This window comes from Bufo gargarizans, chromosome 2, assembly GCF_014858855.1.
Source record: "Bufo gargarizans isolate SCDJY-AF-19 chromosome 2, ASM1485885v1, whole genome shotgun sequence".
NCBI classification, from domain to species: Eukaryota; Metazoa; Chordata; class Amphibia; order Anura; family Bufonidae; genus Bufo; species Bufo gargarizans.
In genome coordinates, this window is record NC_058081.1 from 520,941,656 (window position 1) to 520,957,065 (window position 15,410).

Below are 15,410 nucleotides of genomic sequence, written 5' to 3' on the forward strand. Positions count from 1 at the left end.
TGCTTGCGCAGGTACTGTAGCAGGGCCCTTTAAGATGTTATAGCTCACGTACCAGGTGAGGAATGCCAGAGGGGGATAATGTCTCTGTATAGCAGATATGGTAGTGTCAACGGTGTCTCCTACCATGGTACGGCTGGACTCCTGAATCCTAGCTCACTTGCAATAAATTGAGTGTTGTTAATAGGAGTAATGTAGGAATGATTGAGATCCAGACAGGAGATATAATCCAACTTGTCTTTACTTTATAGCAACAGATATCCATACGAGTTACAGCTTTAGTCTTGGGTCCCAGCAGGTATAGGCAATATGGGGCAGGAATTTATATATATTCTGCTTCTTGTCATATGCCTAGTGAATCTGGCAGGTATCTATCTTCTGCTCTGTCTGTCTTCTGCTAGTAATGGGCCTGACTAGCTGAGGAGGAATTTGGCTCGGGATAAGTACTCACAGTACTGCTTGCAGGGAATGATGTCGTCCTGGAGATCTGTAGTTCTGGAGGGTTGCTTGCTTGTCACCAGCTGAGGTAGATGACTCAGGCTGGGAAGATGGATCCTTGGCCTCAGCCGAGGCTGGATCCTAGGTTGGGATCCCTGTAGCTGGGAGCTCCTACCAACACAGCCTTCCCCAGGCAGGGGGCTGGTACACACTAACTTCCTTCTCCTCCTCATGAGACAGGACATGGGAACATCCCACTTCTGCTCAGACAGGGGAGACTAGGCTGGAATGAACTATTCCATGCCTAGATATACTAAACTGGCTATATACCTGATCACACAGTGCCGCCACCTGCTGGTGTACAGGGAAATTACAGCATGATATATGAAACAGGAAAATGCAAAGTTAGATTACACAAGAAGACAATAAATATACACTTGACATGTTGTAGCAGGGAGACAGAGTTTAGTGACATACTCTGGGATGTTACACAATCAACTACCACCAGAATAACTGTCTTTCCTTATGAATTAGGCAGATCCACGATAAAATCCATAGATAAGTGGGTCCATGGTCTGGACGGGATGGGTAACGGAAGTAGAGATCTGGAAGGCTGAGTATGTGTCACCTTAGCGCATGCACAGGTATCACAGGCCGATACATAGTCCTCCACACACTTAAGCAACCCCGGCCACCAGAATCTAAGAGAGATGAGGTCAGCAGTGGATCTACTCCCAGGCTGTCCTGTTAAAGGAACAGTACAGTGATGTTCCTTAAACACCTTGTGCCACAATTCTGCTGGCACAAACAATTTCCCAGAGGGGCAAGAATCCGGTGTGCCTCCCTGAGCCTCTAACACCTTCACCTCTAGGTCAGGGCTGAACCAAAGACAAGAGAGGAAGGAGGTACTGTATACACAGACAAACCGTTGGTCACATAAGGAAACAATAAACAATGGGTTACCTTCCCTTCATTATATATTCCCTTTTAGGTCCCTTTCACACAAGAGGTCCATGCATTGAACATATTGATTTGATATGAGGATACAGCGCGCACAGTGCGCTAGTGCCACCTCCCATATCTCTTCATGTGCGTTGCTGCTTTGCCATAGACATAGCAGCAGCAAGCATGATAGGTCATCAATATTTAAAGCCCAGAGAACTTCTTTAATAAAAGTTGATCAATAAATTATATATACCCCAGGATGTTACTTTTGAAAAGTAGAACTCAATCCCATGTGAACAAGGTTTATCTTCCCAAAACAGAATTAAATCAAAAGTACACAATTAATTCATATTTCTACACTGGAGGATCTAATCCAAATTAGCTCAGAAGGCCCTTCAATTGAGCCATTTAATCTTGAGCCTTTAAATGCTGGTTTGGATCTAAATGAAAAAGGATGCCTCATTACAGGATAGCCAATTGACTCTGACATTTTGACAGTCAGTGACACCGACTCAGATTGGGACCAATAAACCCAAAATTTTCAACTATGTAAATAGTTTTCATCACTGACCAAAGTTCAAGTTTGTAAGTTCAACTGTAAGAGGACCAAATGGAATGAGAAGTAGGAGAGAGATACAGGACACTGCACACAGTAATGCCTTAGGCCGAATGCACACGGCCGTGTTTCACGGCCATGAGCGGTCTGTGGTATCCCGGCCTGGCATCCTGCTGAGAGCAGGAGTGCACGGCGTCATTGGTTGCTATGACGCCGTGCGCTTCCTGCCGCCGCTGCACTAGAGTAATACACTCGTATAGATCATACGAGTGTATTACTGTAGTGCAGCAGCGGCATGAAGCGCACGTCGTCATAGCAACCAATGACGCCGTGCACTCCTGCTGTCAGCAGGATGCCAGGGCGTGATACCACGGACCGCGTGCATATGGCCTTATTCACACAGTCAGTGTTTGGTCAGTGATTTCTATAAGTGATTGTGAGCCAAAGCCAGACGCAGCTCTAAACACAGAACAGGAGCAGATCTTTCCCTTATACCTTATATCTGCGGAGGCTCCAATCCTGGTTCTGGCTCACAATCACTGATGGAAATCAAATCACTAACCAAACACTGACATGTAAATGAGGCAATTTTTTATATAATAATTATATACTGTATGTATTTAAATTTGGCGTCTAAAATTTTTATTTTGCTCCTAAATGTTTCAGTTTAGAAGCCAATGGCTCCTAGGTAATTTTTTTTTAGTCTGGAGCACTGTAATGTACTCTTGGGAACTTTCAGTGCTGTAGAAATCATTTGTACCATTTTCCAGAGAAGTGCCTCCACACAATCCTGTCTCTGAGCTCTGTAGGCAGTTCTTTCCTTCTCATGGCTTGGCTTATGCTCTGATATGCATTGTCCGCTGTGAGACCTTATACAGACAGGGGTGTGCCTTTCCAAATAAAGTCCAATCAACTGAATTTACCACAGGTGCACTCCAATCAAGGTGTAGAATCATCTCAAAGATGATGTAGAGAGACGTAAGGCCCCCAGAGGTAAATTTCAAGTGTTATAATACTTATGTGAAATTTAAGTTTTTCTCTTTTAACATTATCTGAGTGCAGATTGATGGAAGAAGTCGTAATTTTATTTATTTTTTTAGCACAAGGCCACAAAATTTGAAAAAGGTTAAAGGGTTAAAAGACCAGTGATGGCCAGTTCGCCGTGTTCGCCCGCGAACACATGCGAGCTTCCATCTTAACTGACAAGTCCGGCGATGCACAGGTAAGTCCTTACCTGTGCGCGAGACGGTCTGAAATGAAATGCGGTCACCGGGAGCAGGCAGTTCCGAGAACAGCCGCCAGGGGCCTTCATCGGGTTGTTCTCAGAACTCCCTGCACCCGGAGACCGCATTTCATTTCAGACCGGCTCGCGCACATGCACAGGTAAGGACTTACCTGTGCATCGCCGGACTTGTCAGTTAAGATGGCAGCTCGCATGTGTTTGCGGGCGAACATGGGGAACTGGCCATCACTGTTAAAGACTTTCTGAATGTAGTGTAATGTTGCCTATATTACTGCATCCTACTGTATGTACTAACATATGACCACTATAATACTGGCTTATGTGCAAGAATATAACTACTAGAATATTGCCCCTATGCACAAGAATATAACTATAATAATACTGTCTTCTATGTACAATAATAGAACTACTATAAAATTGTCATATATGTACAAAAATATAACTGCTTTAATACTGCCTCCTATGTAGAAGAATAAAACCACTATAATAGTGCAGTAATATCACTACTATAATACTGCCCATATTTATAAGAATATAACTACTATAATACTGCCTTCTATGAACAAGAATATAAGTACTATAATACTGCCTCCTATGTACAAGAATATAACTACTATAATACTGGCCCCTATGTACAAGAATATAACTACTATAATACTGCCTCCTATATACAAGAAAATAACTACTATAATACTACCTCCTATGTACAAGAATATAACTACTATAATACTGCCTGATATAGAAGATTATAACTACTATAATACTGCTTCCATGTACAAGAATATAACTACTATAATACTGCCTCCTATGTACAAGAATATAACTACTATAATACTGCCTCCTATGTACAAGAATATAACTACTATAATACTGCCTCCTATGTACAAGAATATAACTACTATAATACTGCCTCCTATGTACAAGAATATACTGTAACTACTATAATACTTTGCCCTGTGTACAAGCATATAACTACTTTATAATTAGTGGTATTATTTACTTCCATATTATGTCTAAGTTTATATAGACCTTTATAAATACTTTATTTCCTGATCGTCCTTGGCAGCACATAACGAAAGGGTTAAGTCCCCTAGGTACAACCTGGATAGAGACACATTAGCAAGCAGTAGACTTGATTAATTGGCAATTAGCAGGCTATATAGGATAACACATGACACCAGAGCCTTGTATTTTTTTTTTCTCTAGGTATCAGAAGAGACACTTTAAACATCCTGCTGCTATCCTGCAATGGACCCGATCCCTGCCAGGCTGTATACAGGCTCCCTGTCCCTCAACCTGAAGGTGGAATGAGCGCACCTCCCCTGTGTAAAAACTTACAGTGCCTCGTTCCACAGCCGATGTGATATTCCGGCTTGGTGTCTTATTAAGTGCACGTGCGGCTGTGGGGAGCTAAGGCCGTGCACGTGACACCCCACGAGAGCGTCCCGGAAGTTATGCTTTTAAGCTCACTCCGGCGTGATACCTGTGCGCTCAGCCAGAACGTCTCACCCGCTGCTTACTGCGGTAAGTATGGTGACTCTGGGGATCCAGGGGACGACTGCTTGCAAGTAAGGTATTGTTTGCAGGCTGCAGGATGTCTTGTTTTCTTGGATGTTATGTTCCTCCTCTAGTTACGAGTAGAGGATTTTTATCCTGTATGTTTGCCTCTGCTACAACCATGAACCATGTGTTTGGCTGTGTTGTAAGGCACAGCCATCTAGGAAGTGTGTTCCTGCTATTAGGCTGTTTACTCTCCTGAGTTAGGAGTGATCCATGCTTTTACTGCTGTGCATCTATGATTACTCTGCAGGATTACATTCTATATGATGCTTTTGTCCTTGCATACTCAGGGATCTGGCTGTATACATCCTAATTGACTTTTTTGTATGTTTAACTATAGATGTCTGCCTCACATGAGGAATCCAGCAAAAGGAAAAGGAAAACTAGGCATCGTTTATGTCAGAAATGTGAACAGCGTCTTCCTGACGAAATACACACTAATGTCTGCTGACTGCCTGTCACCTACTATGTCTACCCAGTCTGGGAACTTTCTTATCTGGTTTAAGGAGCAACTTACTTCAGTATTTGATGAAGTCAGGTCTAGAAATAAAAAACCTAGACATACAAACAAGTCTCCACCTCCACAGATAATTTCTTCCTCCTCTGAAGACGAGTATCTGTCTGAAGGAGAAATCTATTCTGACAAGTCTTCTAATGATCCTGATGAATTTTTTATATTTCATAAAGAAAAAATACATGAATTAATTAAAGCAGTAAAACATACGCTAGAATCTGATAAAGACACCTCAGGAAAATCCAAATCAGATAAACTTTTTTATTTTCCCAAAACTAAAGGGAATGTGTTTCCAGGGCATCCAGTCCTGGGTGAATGGATTAAACAGGACTGGGATACACCTGACAAAAAATCAAATCCAGGATCCAGACAAAAATCCATTTATAAATTGGATGAAAAATTTTCTGCGCAATGGGGTTCTGTGCCCAAAGTAGATTTAGCAGTCGCCTGTCTGTCTAAAAAAGCGATTTTTTTTTTTCCAGCGGAGGAAGCTTCCCTTATAAAAGATCCTATGGATGGGAAAATAGAAACCTTATTAAAAAGAGATTATGCTGCTTCTTCAGCGGCCTGCGTAGCTGGTCTATCCTCAGTACCAGTGGCCAGAGCTTTAAGAATCTGGTTATCCCAGCTATCCCATGATCTAGAAGATTGGGTGTCTAGAGAAGAGGTTTTAAAAAGTTTTCCAGTAATAAAAGCTGCTTCAGATTTTTTGTGTGATGCTCCTCTGGATGTTGTAAAATCCTCAGCAAGCTCCATGAGCCTCTCCAATACTGCAAGGAGGGCGCTCTGGATTAAACAATGGCCAGGGGATATATTATCCAAGAATCATTTCTGTAGTCTTCCCTTTCAGCCAACATCTCTGTTTGGTCCACAACTTGAAAAAATCCTTGAATCCTTGAACGAGGGCAAAGGTTCAGTTTTTCCACAGTCAAAAAAGAGACCATCATTTAGACCCTTTCGCTCACAAAGGAGAAGATCTCCTAGATTCAGGAACAGACAACAGTTCTCTAAACAAAGAAGATTTCGGGGCAAACAGGAAAGGGCTGAATATAAGAAGAAAACTAACCAAAAAACCTCTGAATTATGACGCCACCCTAAAGCCAAAAGTTGGCGCAAGACTAAAGCTATTCTATCCCGTCTGGTCTCTCACATCTACAGACGCTTGGGTCATGTCCACGGTCAAAAACGGATATGTACTAGAGTTCGCACAATTTCCCCCAGATCGATACTATATAAATCATCCCAGGGATCAAGTTGTTTTACATCTACTTCAAGAATTTATCCAAAAAGGAGCGTTAGAACCAGTGCCTCCAGAAGAACAGTTCAGCGGGGTTTATTCCAAAGTATTTCCCGTACCCAAACCAGGGAAGAAATGGAGGCTAATCATCGATCTCAGGTTCCTGAACAAGTTCTTGGTGAAAAGGAAATTCAAAATGGAATCTATAAAATCAGTTCTAATGGTTCTGGAAAAGGGAGATTATATGGCGTCAATAGACCTGGCAGACGCTTATTTACATATTCCGATTCACCCCAGCCACAGAAAGTTCTTGAGAGTAGCAGTTCGGACGACAACTTGTATTACACATCTCCAGTTTACATGCCTCCCCTTCGGCATAACTTCTGCTCCGAGAGTATTTACGAAGGTGTCAATTGTCCTAACAGCAGCGCTAAGGTTGGAAGGTATAATGTGTATCCCATACCTGGACGATTGGCTTTTAATAGCGAGTTCCAGCCAACAACTGAACCTCCATTTACAAGCCACGATACAAATGCTCCAGTCCCATGGATTCCTAATAAACAAAGGAAAATCTTCTCTAATACCATCTCAACAGATACAATTTCTAGGATATGTTCTGAATTCGGATCAAATGACAATCAAATTATCTCCGCAAAGAATATCATCTGTTCACAGGGGAGTGCATCAACTTCTGTCCAATCACAAGATCTCTATCCGTCTTGCAATGAGGGTGTTAGGTCTCCTAACGTCATCTATAGAGGCTGTCCCTTGGGCCAAAGCTCACATCAGAAGTTTACAGAACAATATTCTAACCAGCTGGAACAAAAATTACAGCTCCCTGGACAAGAAGAAGATGGTAATAACAACCGCAACACGCTAGGACCTGAAGTGGTGGATTTCGTCTCCTCACCTAAAGCAAGGCAGGGGTCTGAATCCCCATGCCCAAAAAAAAATCCTCACGTCGGATGCCTCCTCTTGGGGCTGGGGTGCTCATGTAGACAATTTATGGGTACAGAGGAAGTGGACGAAGGAAGAAGCATTAATGTCCTCCAATTGGAGGGAGCTCAGAGCAGTGAGGCTAGCCCTTCTTCATTTTCAAACACATCTTTCGGGGTTCAAAATACTGATTCAGTCAGACAATCTACCAACTGTCTATTATATCAACAAACAGGGGGGCACAAGGAGTCAGTCTCTCCAAGGAATGTGCTATCCTCATGGCCTGGGCAGAGAAGTTCACGAAAGACATCTCAGCTATCCATATAAGGGGAATTTTGAATCACTCTGCAGATCTACTCAGCCGCACCCCTCTACATCCAGGGGAATGAAGCTTAAATCCGACAGTCTTCAACAGCATTGTATCTCGCTGGGGGAAACCCTGTCTCGACGCCATGGCAACAGATCAGAACAAGAAACTCAATCAATTCTGTTCCATTCATCGCTCCTGCCAAGCATTATCGATAGACGGACTGTCAATCAGTTGGAAGAAGGGCCTGATTTATGTATTTCCTCCGATTCCCCTTATACCAAAAGTCCTAAAAAAGATAAGGGAAGATTGTGCAGAAGTCATAGCAGTTCTTCCTTTTTGGCCCCGAAGAACATGGTTCGCTCTAGCCCTATCTCTCTCCAGGGGCAGAGTCTGGAAAATCCCTCCTCGCCCAGACTTGCTGATCCAAAGAGGATTTCTTCACCACAATCCCAACAGCCTACAGCTTGCGGCTTGGAGGCTGAGCGGCAGTCACTAACATTACTTGGGTTTTCTTCTGAGCTAGTTAATACCATGCTAGCAGCCCGTAAACCAACAACTATTAAAATATACAATAGAGTATGGAAGACCTTTAATGACTGGTGCCAAAGAACTTCTTCTCTTCCTGAAGATTTAAAATCTGTTCTGCACTTCCTTCAAGAAGGTTTTAGTAAAGGTTTAAAAACAAACACCTTGAAAGTACAGTTCACCGCGATCAATGCCCAGTTACAAGGGAAATTTTCGAATAATCAAATAATGCGTACATTTTTTAAAGCTCTGAAAAATCTAAGACCTCCTACCAGTGTGCCGATCCCTTCCTGGGATTTGTCTGTGGTATTGTCTGCTATGTTAAAAGAACCCTTTGAGCCAATAGAATCCTCGTCTCTGAAGCATATATTTATGAAGGCCCTCTTTCTGGTTGCAATCACTTCGGCCAGACGTGTTAGTGAACTTCAAGCTCTGTCACATAAAGAACCATATTTTAGAGATATGGGCGACTGTATTATTCTACGAACCATGCCAGGTTTTCTCCCGAAAGTAGCATCGGTAGTAAACATTAACCAAGAGATTTCTCTTCCAGTTCTTCACTCAGATCCTCAAGAGAAAGTGCATTGGCATTTACTGGATGTCAAAAGAGCATTGCAGGCATATCTTCAAAGTACTGCTTCCTTCAGAAAATCAGAAGGATTATTCTTACAGATCCAAGGACCAAATAAAGGAAAGAGAGCTAGTAAAGCAACACTAGCAAGATGGATCAAGCGTGCAATTGAAGAGTCCTATACTGCTGCCGGCCTAGAGTGCCCTATCAGGTTAGAAGCACACTCTACGAGACCTACAGCTTGATCTTGGGCAGAATTGGCACAGGTTTCTCTTGATCAGATCTGTAAAGCGGCTACGTGGTCTTCTGTGTCCACATTTATGAGGCATTACAGACTTGACGTATTAGCAGCTGAAGGGTCAACATTTGGCAAAAGAGTGCTTCAAGTGGCGGCCAGTGCTCCCTCCCAATGAGTACTGCTTATCAAGTCCCTTTCGTTATGTGCTGCCAAGGACGATCAGGAAAATGAAAATTTACTCACCGAAATTTTTGTTTCCTGGAGTCCGTAGGCAGCACAACTCTCCCCCCCCTTTAATAAATTTATTGCTGCATACAAATACAAGGCTCTGGTGTCATGTGTTATCCTATATAGCCTGCTAATTGCCAATTAATCAAGTCTACTGCTTGCTAATGTGTCTCTATCCAGGTTGTACCTAGGGGACTTAACCCTTTCGTTATGTGCTGCCTACGGACTCCAGGAAACAAAAATTTCGGTGAGTAAATTTTCATTATCTTCCATTTACTCTTTTTTGGTCAGAATCCATTGCTTACCTGGGGGTCTTTCAACCGAGAAGTGTCTGGTTGTAAGTAGAACATAATCCCATCGTATGCCCCAGGAAGGGTTACACCACGAACCAGCAGGATGATGAGCATCACATAGGGAAATGTGGAAGTGAAATATACCACCTGTGGATGGCAGAACAGGAAAGGGAGACAATAGTAGAAACACCATTACATTATCTTGCTTTGTATTAACTTACTTCCAGTCACACTACAGCCACTCTTACAATGACTGTTACCCACTTACCTGGAGTCCTGCACATTTGATGAGAAACTGCTGATATATACAGTAGCTAGGTCAGTTTCTGGAAAAGTTTGGAAACAATCTCTAACAATGGCGCTTGGATATTTTGCAGCTAACAGGGTCAAATTAATCCTCTAGGATCCTGCACCAGGATCCATTTGAAGAATATAATTTGATAATCTGCCACCAGGGAGTGTCCAGTCTCCCAGCAACTGAGGCAAATGGTTCAACTAAAGCTTCAACTGACTACCTCTCCACTGGTAGTGTGCATTCCAAAGAGGAACAATGCATATCTGCCCCCACATGGTGGTAATTATTCCCCCTTTGTGCCCCCACACAGTAGATATGTCCACTTAGATGCGATTGTGGGGTGCCTATGATTCTTATGGCAGTCCAAGGCCTTACAAGGGCTTCTGGGTCAGCCACCTTTGAAAACATATCAGGCCTTGCCACAGGCAAACTGTCAGTTTAACCGCCTCCGGACCGCCTAACGCAGATGTGCGGTCCGGAGGCGGCAGCGCTGCGCAGAGTCACGCATATACGCGTCATCTCGCGAGACGCGAGATGACGCGCTTAGCCGGTCCGCGCATGCGCAGTTCGGGCCGGCTTTTCGCCAAGGGGGGTCGCGTCATCAGCTTGCCAGCCAATGATCGCGGCTGGCAAGCTGATGATTTTTAAAAAATCCAATGAGAAGCCAGATAACAGATCATATTAGTAAATATGATCTGTTATATGGCTGCCCTGCTCCTCTCCTGGTCCTTTTCGTCGGTTGGATCCAGCAGAGGAGCAGGCTACACAGTGAGTACACCAAACACCACATACTAGCCCCAGATCACCCCCCTGAACCCAATTAACCCTTTGATCACCCCTTTGATCGCCCCTGTCAATCACTAGTGAAAGGAAAAAAGTGATCAGTGCAAACTGTCACTTTTTTTTTTCACTGGTATTGACCGTTAGGTTTTAGGGATAGTTTAGGCCCCTTGGTTAGGTAGTTTAGGGATCAGTTAGCGCCCAGCCCACCGCACCGCAGTCACTGATTCGCTGATTAGCGTATCGCTAATCAGCATTTGTACTTTTATAGTATCCGGAAGTGATCAAAACTGATCACAGTCAGATCTATAATAGTATTAGTGTCACTTTAGTTCGCCCTCCACCCAAAATGCAGTGTTTGCCCGATCAGGCCTGATCGGTCGCCCACACGTGCGTTCGCCCACACCCGCCCCACCGCAGTGACAACATTTTTTTTTTTTTTTATCACTGCACATTCACTTTACACGCGCTGCGGCGATAAAAAAATCTGTTTTGATATTTTTTATCAACCGCAGCGGCCTCCGGTACTTCGCTAGCCTCCCCTTTGTAAGACAGGCTTGCTTTTTTTCTTGGGTAGTCTCAGGGAATACCCCTAAATTTAGTTGCCCAAATGTCAAACAGGAGGTATTCTTCTGAAGAGGCCTACAGGCTTCTGACCCAGTCGGATGAGGAATGGGAACCTTCATCTGATGAATCTAGCGGGTCAGAATACGAACCTGTAGAAAGCAGTGGCTCTCTGACCCAAAGTTCGGACGAGGAGGCTGAGGTCCCTGATAGCACCAGGCGTACCCGGCCCCGTGTCGCTAGACCACAGGTTGCGCAGGATCCGCTTCAAGAGCAGCAAAGTGGGGCTGGCGCTGTCGGATTACGTGGTGAGGCATACACCAGCAGCGCAGCCCTCCCTGGACCTAGTACCAGCACTGCCGTACAACCTGGTGAAGTGGCGAGCACCAGAAGGGCAGTTGAAGCTGGTACGGTGGCACGAGCAGTAGTGACCCCGTCGCAGCCACCGCAAAGACGTGCCCGTAGAGCCCCTAGAATCCCTGAGGTGCTGGCAAACCCTGATTGGCAGTCCCCAACTTCAGCCGCACCTGTAGTTTTCCCTTTCACTGCCCAGTCTGGAGTTCGGGTTGAGACAGCTCAGATCGGTTCGGTCCTGGGATTTTTTGAGCTGTTCTTGACTGCGGAGCTCTTAGACATAGTTGTGGCCGAAACAAACAGGTATGCCACACAATTTATAACCGCCAACCCGGGAAGCTATTATGCCCAGCCTTTCCGGTGGAAACCAGTCCAAGTTTCCGAAATTAAAACTTTTCTGGGCCTTCTCCTCAACATCGGTCTAACTAAAAAGCATGAATTGCGGTCATATTGGTCCACGAACCCAATTCATCACATGCCCATGTTCTCTGCTGCTATGTCCAGGGCACGTTTTGAGGCCATCCTGCGTTTCCTGCACTTTAGCGACAACACCACCTCCCGTCCCAGAGGCCACCCTGCTTTTGACCGGCTCCACAAAATTCGGCCCCTCATAGACCATTTCAACCTGAAATTTGCAGATTTGTATACCCCAGAGCAAAACATCTGCGTAGAGTCCCTAATACATTTTACCGGGCGCCTTGGCTTCAAACAATACATCCCAAGCAAGCGCGCCCGGTATGGGGTCAAATTGTATAAGCTCTGTGAAAGGGCCACAGGCTATACCCACAAATTTCGGATCTATGAGGGAAAAGATCAGACCCTGGAGCCGGTCAGTTGCCCTGACTACCTGGGGAGCAGTGGGAAGACAGTCTGGGACTTGGTGTCACCCTTATTCGGCAAGGGGTACCATCTTTATGTGGACAATTTCTACACAAGTGTGGCCCTTTTTAGGCATTTGTTTCTAGAACGGATTGGCGCCTGTGGCACCGCGCAAACTAGTCGCGCGGGCTTCCCCCAACGGCTCGTTACCACCCGTCTTGCAAGGGGGCAGAGGGCCGCACTGTGTAACGAAGAACTGCTTGCGGTGAAATGGAGAGACAAGCGTGACGTTTACATGCTCTCCTCCATTCACGCAGACACGACAATACAAATTGAGCGAGCAACCCGTGTCATTGAAAAGCCCCTCTCAGTCCACGACTATAACCTTCACATGGGAGGGGTGGACTTCAATGACCAGATGTTGTCTCCGTATTTAGTTTCCCGCAGAACCAGACGCTGGTATAAGAAGGTTTCTGTATATTTAATTCAATTGGCTCTGTATAATAGTTTTGTTCTCTACAGTAAGGCTGGGAGAACTGGATCCTTCCTCAAATTTCAGGAAGAGATCATCGAGAACCTCCTGTACCCAGGAGGTTCCGTGGCCCCATCCACCAGTGTAGTTAGCCGTCTACACGAGCGACATTTCCCCAATGTTGTTCCTGGTACCTCAACCCAACCGTCACCCCGAAAAAGATGTTGTGTCTGTAGCAGGAGTGGAATAAGGCGTGACACCCGCTATTTCTGTCCTGACTGTCCTGACCACCCTGCCCTATGCTTTGGAGAGTGTTTCCGGAAGTACCACACACAGGTACACCTAGCATAGGGATCATCTTACCAGGACAGGCACACAGGGCTATTAGGACCCATTCACTCACAGCTGCTGCAAACCTCTCCTTTCACCTGGGACAAAGTGCATAACGCACTTCGCCACATCTTTGGGCGATTTGCGCTTTGCACATTGACCCATGGGGAAGGAGAGGTTTGTTCTATAAAGGTAAAAAAAAAAAACACCAGTAAGCAAAAAGGTTAATGTTTAGTTCAAAAAGTTAAAGTTTATATATTCTGTTCCAAAGTTAATAAAATTATTGCGTTGCGGCCTGTTTTTTTCTTTTTTTTTTTTTTTTACCTTCCAGGTGGACCAACCGATCGACTAGCTGCAGCACTGATGTGCATTCTGACAGAAGCATTGCGCTGCTGTCAGATTACATGCAAGTCGGTGTATGCGGCGCTGCAAGACAAGATTTCTACTCTGCAGTTTGTATATACAAACACTTTGTATATATATAAAAAAAAAAATCCCGGCAATGATTTATTCATCCACATCGATTGATGTGAATGGAGAAATCTGGTTTGCCAGGGCATACGAGCTAAGTGGGTATGGATGTTGGGCGGAGCTCCTATGTCCTGGCAGACGCCTTTCCCCTCCTTTTTTTTTTTTTGGGCAGAGATTTTTTTCATCCACATTGATCGATGCGAATGAAGAAATCTGTGCCGTTCATTTTTTTCTTTCAGCCCAGAGGCTGAACGGAAAAAAAAATCTCATTACCTGTATGCTCAATATAAGGAGAATAGCAGAAACTCCTAATGCTGGCCATACATGTAATGATTGCGGAGACCCTCAAATGCCAGGGCAGTACAAACACCCCACAACTGACCCCATTTTGGAAAGAAGACATCCCAAGGAATTTGCTGAGGGGCATATTGAGTCCATGAAAGATTGAAATTTTTGTCCTAAGTTAGCGGAAAGTGAGACTTTGTGAGAAAAAAATAAAAATAATCAATTTCCGCTAACTTATGCCAAAAAAATAAATTTCTATGAACTCGCCATGCCCCTCATTGAATACCTTGGGGTGTCTTCTTTCCAAAGTGGGGTCACATGTGGGGTATTTATACTGCCCTGGCTTTTTAGGGGCCCTAAAGCGTGAGAATAAGTCTGGGATCCAAATGTCTAAAAATGCCCCCCTAAAAGGAATTTGGGCACCTTTGCGCATCTAGGCTTCAAAAAAGTGTCACACATGTGGTATCGCCGTACTCAGGAGAAGCTGGGGAATGTGTTTTGGGGTGTCATTTTACATATACCCATGCTGGGTGAGATAAATATCTTGGTCAAATGCCAACTTTGTATAAAAAAATTGGAAAAGTGGGCAAAGGGACCCACGTTCCAAAGTGCACCTTTCGGATTTCACCGGTCATTTTTTACAGATTTTGATTGCAAACTACTTCTCACACATATGGGCCCCTAAATTGCCAGGGCAGTATAACTACGCCACAAGTGACCCCATTTTGGAAAGAAGACACCCCAAGGTATTCCGTGAGGGGCATGGTGAGTTCCTACAATTTTTTATTTTTTGTCGCAAGTTAGTGGAATATGAGACTTTGTAAGGAAAAAATAAAATAAAATCATAATTTTCCGCTAACTTGTGACAAAAAATTAAAAATTCTAGGAACTCGCCGTGCCCCTCACGGAATACCTTGGGGTGTCTTCTTTCCAAAATGGGGTCACTTGTGGCGTAGTTATACTGCCCTGGCAATTTAGGGGCACAAATGTGTGAGAAGTACTTTCAATCAAAATCTGTAAAAAATGACCGGTGAAATCCGAAAGGTGCACTTTGGAATATGTGCCCCTTTGCCCACCTAGGCTGCAAAAAAGTGTCACACATCTGGTATTGCCGTACTCAGGAGAAGTTGGGGAATGTGTTTTGGGGTGTCATTTTACATATAACCATGCTGGGTGAGAGAAATATCTTGGCAAAAGACAACTTTTCCAATTTTTTTATACAAAGTTGTCATTTGACCAAGATATTTATCTCACCCAGCATGGGTATATGTAAAATGACACCCCAAAACACATTCCCCAACTTCTCCTGAGTACGGCGATACCAGATGTGTGACACTTTTTTGCAGCAAAGGTGGGCAAAGGGGCACATATTCCAAAGTGCACCTTTCGGATTTTGCAGGCCATTTTTTACACATTTTGATTGCAAAGTACTTCTCACACATTTGGGCC

At 44.2% G+C, this 15,410-nt stretch overlaps 1 protein-coding gene across 1 annotated transcript in view; it reads right to left on the reverse strand.

Annotated features, from left to right (window-relative positions):
- Window positions 1–15,410, reverse strand: part of LOC122928499 (sodium- and chloride-dependent betaine transporter-like) — a 103,593-nt gene that overhangs the window by 42,219 nt on the left and 45,964 nt on the right. Inside the window, exon 7 of the mRNA XM_044281394.1 lies at window positions 9,604–9,738. Coding sequence (XP_044137329.1) covers window positions 9,604–9,738 — 135 coding nt within the window. The remainder of the gene's footprint in view (window positions 1–9,603; window positions 9,739–15,410) is intronic.